This window comes from Haliotis cracherodii, unplaced genomic scaffold (genome assembly GCF_022045235.1).
Source record: "Haliotis cracherodii isolate W230 unplaced genomic scaffold, xgHalCrac1.p SCAF_11, whole genome shotgun sequence".
Taxonomy (NCBI): Eukaryota; Metazoa; Mollusca; class Gastropoda; order Lepetellida; family Haliotidae; genus Haliotis; species Haliotis cracherodii.
In genome coordinates, this window is record NW_027266266.1 from 26,163,701 (window position 1) to 26,175,427 (window position 11,727).

The following is an 11,727-nucleotide window of genomic DNA, read 5'->3' on the forward strand; positions in this document are numbered from 1 at the left end:
CTCGGCACGAAGCCGGGACTTCGATACGCGTTGGTGGTGGGATCAGGGAAATTGTTTGTTCCTTTCTAGATAACAATGAAATCATATGACTTTTTTGTGTAAATATGTACTTATAGGACTATTTATCCTGTTAAAAAGTTTAATTTCAATAGATCTTCCTTTAGTCAAAATACTGATTTTGTACTATTTATTTCACCCAAATGTTTAAGGTGCATTTACTGTGTAACTCATTCAAGGCTACCAACAGTGGATGAAACATGCATGGTGTGGATTTATGCAGGGCAAGGCACCCAACATGGTTCGTACTGATAACAGTTCCAGGAAGCATCGGCAACCGTCGGCCCAATCTCGGTGTCACGCACCAACTGACAGGTACCTTCCGTCAGCTTAAAATTGAAACCCGTGCATCGGATGTCCCTTTCACAGACTGATGCACATGTTGTTGGGTCGTTGACATGGGATTGAAGATCGTGAACTAAAACACTGCTGAACCGTTTTCCACGTTGCTGTGTTAGTGTTGAGCCTGCAAACACAAAGATATCATTCTTATACCCTTCCTTTCTGTGACGCACTGTGAAAATTATTTCAGTTAAATTGGGGGGAGCCCGAAGTCCGCAGTTTTTGTTGTTTAAGACTTTGCTGAAACCCACGAGCACATTTTCAGCGGTGATATGCCAAAGTCCCCTATCAGGGCAAATCAGAGATGCTCCCTGTGGATCACAGAAACCTGGCACGCCCCAGGGACATGTGTATCTCTCTCAAAATCACAGCGAACATGTTACAAGCGAACGCATAACCAACCATTATGGTTCCACATCCAGTTATACTTGTTTAAACGTCTACTGTGCTTCTGGACAAACATTTGCATGGGATTTGAAAGAACTGCCGGATATCGTCATATTAATTATTTATGTTGAATATATCAGTTGAAACTAACGAGTCTATGCATAGTCTAATCAAAATCGCGCTCCAAAATCGAAATCCGGCTTGAAAACTTTCATACAGATTTCGGTCGATTGCAGGATTTGAAAAGCACCGCCAACTCTTTTCATGTTTTTAATCAAGGTGCTCACATGATTTGATGCACTTCGCATGTAAGACTCGTTTTATCACAATATATAGATCTTGATTATCGATCAGATCGTCTTGACTGGGCGCCGCAGTTTTGGTTGAAGCAAATACAAGTGATACGAGAGGTGGAATCTCATTGGTTCAAAGAAGAGGCATAGAAGGGACATAACTCGTAATAGCCACTGGTGGCGCTACGATCGAGCCCAGAATTCCAGCCTAGTTGGCAAGGGTGGAAACTGGACTTTTAAAGTCAGTTAACTCTCTTGCCTCGGGAAGGTGCACATTTACATGCCACGGCCAAATTACTGGTGTAAAACAACATTCACTCATTCCCCCAGTAATGTATGTCTTACTAAAGGATTGAGTTTCTTTTCCTCATTTATTTCTTTAATTCTTTAAAATGAACCCTTTTTGTAAATGAAATACCCTTCATTATTGCGAAACCATAACAAATATGATGTACATTACATAAACGGCCGTGACTTACATGAAGTGGAGCGCGTTTCTGTATCACCAAAGACTTGCACTTCGCAGAACTGTAGGAGATCCACATCATTAATTCTGTTCTTCCCAGTGAGATGGAGATACCGACCACTCACAGGCCTCGTGCAGGTCACTGTGACCGTGACCCCGGGTGACGTCACACTCCCCGAGTAGAAGTAGCACTGTTTTGCGGTAGATAGCGGATTCAGAGTAGGATCTGTGTCGTACACGTCCACGGAGAAGTCGTGTAACCTCTCAGCTGAAGATAAATCTTCCATATGTACAATCTATTATAATAATCATGTAATAATATGTACACTTTTATTCTTACTACCAGCGACCGTTTGGATAAGCTTAGAGCTACTACAGATGTGAATTACAACACTATACAAGTCTAGGTATTTTGTGACCAAAGAAATGATTCAACAAACGAACATAACTTACGACAGCAGTCCGACCTGGAGGACACCTTGATCTCTGTCACTAAGACCTGATACTGAAGGTCCACTTGCCACCAGGGATCAGGATCAGAGACGTTGACAGAGAAACAACTTTGAGAGGCCCAGTGAGTGTCATTCTTGCCGTCAACTGCATTAGAGCTTGCATATTGATGCATAGAACTTGCAGAAGTCGGTTTGTTCAGAGCATGGTTGCCATCTGAAAATTGAGTGAGTCAGTGACTGAGTTGGGCCTTACATTACAGAGAACACTTCATTACCTGAATGTTAGCATCGATTCTTCAACAGGCGCTGGGACAAAACATCATGGTTATAGGTTTTCTTGGTGCAGGAGTTTTTCCCGATGCAGAAAATATTTAATTGCATACTAACAAATGGTGTGTGTTTTTGAACGATAAGAACAGAATATTTGGCCATTCATCACTTGGGTCTTGATACTCAGCTGTACTTGCAGAAGATGTTTTTGCAAAGTATGGTTAACATCTGAAACATTGAATCGTTTGATCTTACAGTAAACACTCAATTTATAGCTTCATCATGACTTTTCCCTGTGGGATTCAGGGCAAGAAGTGGCCACCATAAACCTATGCTTATTGTAAGAGGAGAAATTGGACGCTATTAGAAACCTTGCAAACCATCTAACATCTCAATGAAACACCTAAAGGCATATGTATCCACATTGGGCTTCCTAAACTGGCACCAACAAGTTTCCTATTCACACATGCTCAAGCATTATGCTAGTATGAAATCATTATTACAACCAGACAAATATGTAACTATATTAAAAGACAATTTTCTATTGAGAGCTCTTTGTAAAATTAGAATATCTCTCCATAACGTCCATGTCAATAAATGTCATAAAACCAACGATAGTGATTTAAAATATTTAAAATATAGGTCTTTATTGTTGTTGCATTTTGTGTTTAAAAGGTCGCCTTCTGCCTAAGTGATTTCGGCTTACCTGTCCCTCTTTGGGACTCATGGGTGTGAGTCTGGTAGGGTAGGCTTTAACATGTTGTAGCAGTGTGTCGAAGAACATGATTCTGGTTGTCTTAGTAATCTTATCCAATATGAAATAACTCTTGTTGTATAATGTATATGTAATGGATATTCTCCACATTCAGGGAGAATAGACTTGTTTGGTGAACGGTAGTCTGCACCTTGGACAAATCTACGGAATTTTGAATGTACTCTTTATATGTTGTATCGATATCCATTTTTCTGTAAATGAATAACGTCAACTGCGAAATGGCGACATCATCGGCAAATAATAACATGGACGTCACCAATGAAAACTCCTCTGTACTCACTGATTACAAGTTGCCAAGATTCTGGGAAGTTGTCTGTGTTAAGGTGAAGTGATGTGAAATGGAGTCCAAGATTATTGCACCTATATAGCGACGTGCCTTCTTATACTAGTCCGGACTGATGCCAATTTATAGTGCTAGTCCACTGAGGTACCATGCCGGTGTTTAACATGAATACCCCTCTCAGATACAGTATACTGATTCCGAGCAGACAATTCCTGCCGAGCGCCAGACAGGGTAACAACAAGTGCCATCTTTTAACGTCTTTTGGTATGACCCCAGACTTTCCCTCTCCAGGCGGATGCTCTACCACAAGATCACGGAGGCAGTTGATTATTGAAAAGTTAAATGGTAATGATATTGAACAAGATTCTTTAATTGCAGCAGTAGGTAGGCCGTCACTCCAGGGGGGCTCTTCATATAGTTTACTGCATTTCGAGTTTAATCGTTTGTAATTTCCCAAACCAAAATGGATTTCTCCACTGATCACAATTAGCAATATCATGGTTCAATAAATTATCAAAAGGAGAATCGCTATTCCTTTCACGATTAAGGAGATCATTGAAATATTCAAACCAGTTATCTGCTGTGATATTACAGTGTATATTTACAGAATCGCAATAGTTCTTTATTATTTTTCAAAAGTGTTTGCAAATTTTGCTCCAAGCATCTGTGAAGTTGCCTTTCTACAGAGGTCACCAAAACTATTTTCAAGTTAGGACCCCACCCTAGAGATTATTTATACTGACCCAGCCACATTTGAATGGCACGAACAGCAAAACTGACACAATCGACTGGAACCAATTGCAGAACCATAGTCCGAACACAGCCACACTGTTGCAAGATCATGGTAACTTTCAAATGGATGAGTAGAGCGAAAATGTCTACAACATGTGACCACACGAGAGATGGACTAGAGACATGAAAAAGGTTACTGAGGAAATACTTACCAGCATTTAAACTGATGAAAAAGCACACCATCCCTAGCAAGACAGGTATAGCGAGAGAGCGAGACCTAGGTATTAAACAGGTCAAACACCAGAAACATGAGTCGATCCCATGAGGAAGGACACTGCATCTCTGTACAACAGTGGCGCCACCAGCGGCAACAGCTGTGGGTCGAGCCAGTGCAGCAGGCTCAAATCCATCCATTTACAATTCAGAAAGAAAACGTACAGCTTTTAGGATAACAACGTCTGATTTCCAGCATGTAGACGTTTCGATGTAGATTACCACACCTTTATCAATCTGGAGTGACTGCAGCCAGGTGATGAGAGGTGTATGTGCATGATATGTTGTCATATGAAGCAGATTAACATTGAATCCCAAGATGAAAACACACGTCCTTACAGAGCTGGTGTTGCAGTCGATTGTCTGAGACAGCATGGTGTCACAACATTGCCAAGTCGAGATGACACCCACTGTGGGGTTGGATAGCCAAGTGGTAAAAGCATTTGCTAGTCACGCCTTAGTCCCGGGATTGATTGCCCAGAAAGGTACAATGTGTGAAGCTCTTTTCTGGTGTCCTCCACCGTGATATTGCTGGAATATTGCCAAAAGTGGCGCAAAACCATAGTTGCTCACTCACCGACTGAACATCTTTTGAATCTACTGGGCCGAAAGGTTCGGAAACGACCTCAGCGTTCCCTGAATTTGCAACAGTCTGGCCAGGCCTCACGGAAGGCATGGCGAAGGATACCATGGAATACAATCTGGTGTTTGATTACCAGTCTGCCCAGAAGCTGGAAACTGCCTTCATCGGTTCTCACGGGGCATGGACCAGATATTGAATTTACTATGAAAATTGAATTCCACAACGTCATTTCTCTACCTATCATTTATGAATTAATTTGGCATTCCCTTAAATATAGTTACAAGTATATTTAATCAGTATCGGTGTATATTGTATACGAAGTGTTTGTCCTGGCATGTTTGTTGTTTTCTGTTGTAAAGTTTGCTTTGGCTGTCAGTCTATATTAATCATTATATATAAATATATTCTTCAAGTTCGAATTATCACATACACAAGCCTTTCTTTTACTAATTCACACTGAGTAACCTTGACCTTTATGTAATCATATGCAAAAGCATTTCTAACATACAGGCAAAAGTCAATTAAACAGCTCACAGCATGTCCATGCAAGCAATATGCCTTCATCAGGGCTCTTTGACGTTTGCCATCGTTTCAGTTCACCTTGCAGCCACAGAATAATATCTTGGTATGTCTATTGCAATAATGCTGAAATCGCTATGCTTGATGTCACTATGGCACAATTTGGGGTTGGGGCGGATATTTTATCGAAACAAATGAAATTAACAGCCACAATATTTACATCGTTGCATGGCGTTTCTAAAGAAGATATTTAGGCTCACAATAAAAACTATATCTGGTTTTGCATCTGAAGCTGACAAACATGCATACCAAATCGCCGAAATCGTCAAATATCGACCCCTAATAGTCACTTTAGTCCCAACACAACAGCCAAAATGAAAGATCACATAGAGTAATATTGTAATACAAAAAGACTTCAAAACAAATTGAAACTTACCTGTCCCTGTTGTTTCATGTATACGTAGGACAGTCACGCAAACCAAAATACATATCGCCACTCTACCTCTCATGACGCCAGGGCCAGCAGTAAAATGTAAGGTTAAGGGAAATTTAGGCAGATTGGTTACCTCTTGTTATGCGCACCACACACCCGGATGGCTTAACTGTGACCCTGTCTGTACAAATGCCATGTCTGAAGTGGGAAGTTTCGAAACAACAACAAATCGTATTCAAGTCAACAGTCTATTATTTAAGGAATCCCATTTAATCAAATAGAGCATTTTGTGTACAGTGGAGAGGGCAATGAACCATGATGGCGGAACATTTGACCATGTTGCCAGTGTACATTTTTCTTCACAGTGACAGAAAATTGGTCAACTCAACATGTTTGTTCTCACAACGTCTGGAGGAATATATTTTTTCAATTAATACCTTTAACATGGTTCCCCCTTGTACTGAATAAGACCCCCCCCCCCCTCCTATCCTGATATTCTAACATCATACTGAGTTTATATTAGTTGGTGATGACAACACAATTGTATGTCAACACATATCTACAATCAGACAACTAATACTATCACTGACGTATATATAGGCTATCTGTGAGACATGCGCCTGTCATATGATATAACTGATTTTGCTGTGCCTATATTCATCTCCAGTGTAGGGGGTTGTAATGCTCGCATATGACTTTCACACTAATTTGAGAAGGTCGAGGTAAGTGTATATCGTATTCTATATATTTTGGAACATGTATAAATACATATTGAAGTAATCTCGCCAAGTTAATTGAATCTAAAGGCTGTAGTTGCCATGTGCCAGGAGTACGCCCCCTGTTGGAGCAATCAGATCTATTCATGAGAGGGAAAGAATTTTTTATTAGAAGTATTATAACACATCTGTGCCTTAAACCTGGTTCATCCAGTGCAACACAATCTCTTTTTAGACACAATACAGGGTCATCATGTTTAGTCAAGCGTTGTATTGCGTTTTTTTCCCACCCCAGAGGGACGAGATAAGCAGGCCATATTGACGTTTTTTCACCATACAGTAACAGCTCTGGAATGCCAAAAAGGCTAACTATGTGTTGGTCTTTGTTTGGTGTACATCTTATTGCGTCCTTTACTGTGATCGCTTATGTTGAAAAGCACACGATTCTGTGGCAAAACCTGTCAAATTGCTTTTAAGATGTGTGTTTACATTTGACTGATCAGTGTGACGTCACGAGACATACTCCTATGATCACTGGAGCGTGTGGGGAGTGTGGAGTCCATTGTCCTTTCATGTGGGAAACTGGATCACTGACAGCCACTGTCATCCGTGACAGACTGTTCCTCTCACATTACATCGAATCAAATTCCAAGGGAAGCTCTTAATACTGTTAAATCGACGATCTTGTAGGAGCTAAAATAACTCAATAAACGCCCAGTTGACCTGAGGAGACAAACAAATGTGATCAATTAGAAAAAGGAGTTAGAAAGGTGCAGAGTGACGTGGAAAATGTGCAACACCAGCAGGATATTATTTATTCTGTTATCGATGTTTTGAACACTAAAGCTTTACTGCTTGATCGCGAACTAGAAAAATAGGCTGCAAAACATGGACAAACTAGAGATGTACAGTCACAGAGATAATGTTGTACTTTATGGCGTCAGGGGAAATAATCAGGGGGATTTTGATTCATGCAAAGATGTTGTTTTTGAACAACGAACGAACAACGAACACAGTGAAGATAGAGTTTGAACTCGCATAGATTTTGTACGGGCGCATCGTGTATGTACGAAGCGAGACACTGATCGTCCTCGCCCACTTATTGCCAAATTATTATTGAGTGAGGAAAAGGGTGAAGTACTGAAGATGAGACCGAGTCTACAGTTGGATTCCATCGGAGTCTCAAATGACCTTACTTAGCGTCATCGAGATATTATTGCACAACAAAGAGAGAGCGGAATGACATCTTACTTCAAGAATGGTCATCTTGTTATCAAACCAAAAAATCAATACCAGAGAGCAACTGAACCAAATGCCCGTACTCAAGTCCTATAGAAAGCCCCTTCACGTGAACTTAACAAAACGATCACAGTATAGAATTATTTGGGAGGAAGACTATAACTCTCTATTTAAACCCAAGGTTGCATCAACTCCTAAACAAAGTCAGAGGAGCAATGCATCCAAATAGGTATACGGCCGGGCCAAATGTTTAATAAATCGTACTCGAATAGGTAATAAAGTGAAATCAAATTGTCTCCTGTCATTAATATGTATTTGGATCATTTATACATTGTGATATTTGTTTGTAAGTCAACATGGATTTTGAATATATCTCCAAATCCTTCATCATTTCTGTTAATGTTTCGCAATAATAAGCAAGAGGTGCAAGCAACGAATCACTTAGAGTTAACAAATTAATCGCTCATCCTGGGTTCTGCATCAGGTCGAATCGCTTGCGCAGTCTTCAAAAATGGCGATGCAACTACCGCTTGGTTGACTTGCTCAAATAGAGATCGTAATAGAAGAGGCTCGATGACTAACAGATGAAATTTATGACTCCTTTGGAGATGTGGAGCAGACTAAAGATGATGGGATGTTAGCTGCCTTTGCTCATTTCCCGATTGATCCAGTCAAGAATGTTCTTGTTCCGCTGACGAACTCAGCCGCCATTTTGGTTTGAGAAGGAAGTGACGTCAGTCACCAATTACGATTGCAAGCAGCTGAAAGTTGCGGCCGTTTGTAAGGCGAATCACTGTACATCACTTGCAAGAGATTGTCGCTTTGGACCCACCAAGATATAATGTCACATAGCATTGTAAACATAACATTGTATAATCGTATGAATAATTACAAAAAAGAACTTTATGTGTCTAATATTTTCGGAATTTTGTTGTATCATTTAGACATGTTTTAGTTAAGATAAGATGATTTCTTTTGCTTGCGGTGATAATGTTTGTACAGATATGTCTAGTGTGTGTTAGTAATCATGTTCTTCTGTTCTTTGTAGGTACATCCTTTACAGTTGGGAACATGGCACTATCAAGGTATCCAAACATGGTGCCAATCAACAGGGATACTACTAAGTGCACAAAGTGTGCGACCACTTATGATGCTCACGTGTACCCACGTCTTCTGACATGTCTTCATGGAATTTGCAGGTCATGTTTAGTAGATCTCAGCATTTTGGGCCAAGAACTAAAGTGTCCTGTCTGTGACGATACAACATATATAAAAGACAGTAGAGCTGCCCTTTCTCTCCCCGAAGACTACTTCACTATCAAGGTCATCCTGTTTTTAGAACTTAAAGATTCCCAGGGAAAGATAAAGTGTACTGAATGTCCCAAGCAGAACAACGCCATTTCGAGATGTATTGATTGCCGCATGTACATGTGTGACACGTGTAAACTTTATCATGAGCGTTTTTCTAAATACTTCTCAGACCAACACGAAGTCGTTGCAGTGGCGGACCTCTTGGAAAAGCCACACACCATCTTCAATGAGAGCAAGCTATGCGAATACCATTGGATAAAGGAAACACTCTACTGCAAGACATGTGAAGTGCCCATATGTTCATCATGCCTGAAGCTTACCCACGCAAGGCATATTGCATTAGACATCAATGATCCACATGGTAAGGCAACAGCTAAAGTGTCAGATATCAATGCAAAATTGACCAAAGATCAAGAGAACATCATGTCATCTCAACGTGATATTAGTGGCAAAGTCGAAATTTTCAACATAAAGATCGCTAACAAGGTGAACGATATTGAGGAGACGTTCCATTCGGTACTTAAAACATTAGACGAACGCAAAAGGTTCCTTCTTTGTAAGGCCCAAGAGGCGGCTGATGAAGAACTTCAGATCATCAGAAGCAAGAAGTGTGTTATGGGGGCGAGACTGAAGAGCTCCAAAGATGCTTTATCCAAGAGTGAATCAGTTCTCCAAGTATGCGCACCAGCTGATGTATTGACCATGAAGGATGTCATCAAGTCAAGGATGATTCAGCTGGAGAATAAAACTGCACTGGTCTTCATCATTAAGAACTTACGCCTTCACGGGACAGGATTTGATAAAACTGAAAAATTAGTATCCAAGCTGTGTAACGTGTCAGACTATTTGAAATCACCAGCAAGACCGAAACCACGGCCAACTGACTATCGTACTCTGATGGCAGTATGATATATCAGAAAGCAACCAAGTTTCGCCCCTCGCCAAATCGTAAAGTATTGCCGATGTAAGGTTAAATCTTAACTCACTCACTCATCGTAAAAGTGTTTTTGTTTTACCTTGGGGGAATTCAAATATGAAATCAGCTCGATCCGATTGTTTTTAACTGATCAAATCTTCATACCCAGTAAACATAGCTCCTTGTGGCATGCAATGTTGAAATATGTCTTTAATCTACTGGGCAATCAATTGAAATGATGATTCTTTGAATATAATTTTAAAAGGATATGAAGGTGTTTCACATCATGCAATTTTAAATTAAGAGGTTATTTCCCAATTGGGTATTATTGGATGTTATTACATCTGGGGTCTATACAATGCTTTCTTTTGCTTCTCCCCCAATCATAGATTTCATGATGGAAAAGAGTCTAAGCTTAAGATGATATCAACCTATACTATGTCTTATGGTGAACAATTGCCTTGCCTTTGCACGTGTTTGTGACGGGTGACACCGGTTACGCAGGACAGACTCACCATTTCGCGACCACCTGCTATCACCACTGTTTGATAGTGATTCATAAACACATGGTCATGATATAGTCAGAATCGTATAATCGACTCTGCTTTTGGTAGTATTGGTAGGTATTCCTTTTAAATATGGAAAGGGTTTTTTTTTGTCGCTTTATTCAAATCTAAACAATATGTATATGCATGTAAGTGGTTTTAAGAAGATGATATGGCTTCGCAGATTAGGGTTTCCAAAATGTGAACCACAAGAATATACGATCTAAACCTCCCATTACTGAAATTAGATCTAAAGATCTAAAAAGGTAAAAGGTTTATACTATATACATGTAGACATGTCTATAAATGTAACTAGCTACGACTTTGTATATAATGTTTCGCGATAAACCACAAAAAGGAATGAAGAAAGAAGCATGGTTTATTTCACGATAAAACACTGTTCTATTATGACGTCATTTCTGGAGATTCGAATATGCGCTCGAAACTGGACGACGTTATTTTTTTAGAGGGAAGTGTCTAGTGAGTTTTTCCTTATAGATGAAACGCAGCGCCCGAACGATCGCATCCAAAAAAGGGAGAGATATGACATTCGGTATTAGAAGAAAAGGTACAGATAATCGACGTGAGGATTGTGAGAATATGCGGCAAATATCAAACTTAACCCACCTGTTCATAAAATAACCTTGTCCGACATGTCCGAGGTCAGATTCTATTCAGGGAGTCATCCTTATCAAAGTTAAGGTATCTATTTTTAAAGCTTGCACATTTTATGAACATCCTTAAAGAGGCTGTACATAATGTTGATATCTCATATAAGAAACAAAAGACCCATAGTCGTTGTTTATAGTACAATAAAACACTTCAGGGAGAATAAACCATGAGGGGCGCAGACCCGAGTGGTTTATTCTCCCTGCAGTGTTTTATTGTACGAGATACAACGAACCATGAATCGTTTATTTCTTAAATAACGTTAGAAACTGCGTATGACCACCCAACGTATTGTATAGTGCCAAATGATTTGCAGTCACATGTAACATGTAACTTTACACCATCTATACATCCTGAAACCATATTGAAAATGTTAGCCAGTTGTTCACTGAGCAAGCCTCCGGTGCAAAGATTTTTGGAGCTGATTAAAAGCAATTCCTGCCAGGTGACTTCATGTCCACATGTA

General features: G+C 40.0%; 2 protein-coding genes across 3 annotated transcripts; one reads left to right on the forward strand and one right to left on the reverse strand.

Moving 5' to 3' along the window:
- Positions 1–272: 272 nt before the first annotated feature.
- Positions 273–5,941, reverse strand: LOC139455646 (uncharacterized). The gene is made up of 4 exons (XM_071237202.1): positions 5,869–5,941; positions 1,999–2,211; positions 1,559–1,813; positions 273–523 (listed from the first exon to the last, which is right to left on the reverse strand). Exons 1-4 carry the CDS (start codon positions 5,939–5,941, stop codon positions 273–275), a joined length of 792 nt encoding a protein of 263 aa, XP_071093303.1.
- A 571-nt stretch (positions 5,942–6,512) lies between these two features.
- On the forward strand, positions 6,513–11,414 carry LOC139455647 (E3 ubiquitin-protein ligase TRIM45-like). Of its 2 annotated transcripts, XR_011652489.1 has the most exons (3): positions 6,513–6,587; positions 8,869–10,095; positions 11,091–11,414. XR_011652489.1 is itself a non-coding variant. In XM_071237203.1 (2 exons), exon 2 carries the CDS (start codon positions 8,892–8,894, stop codon positions 10,038–10,040), a length of 1,149 nt encoding a protein of 382 aa, XP_071093304.1. In that variant the 5' UTR covers positions 6,513–6,587; positions 8,869–8,891; the 3' UTR covers positions 10,041–11,414. The 2 variants fall into 2 exon arrangements, 1 of the variants encoding a protein (XP_071093304.1); XM_071237203.1 differs by having other exon boundaries at positions 8,869–11,414.
- The last annotated feature ends 313 nt before the right edge of the window (positions 11,415–11,727 follow it).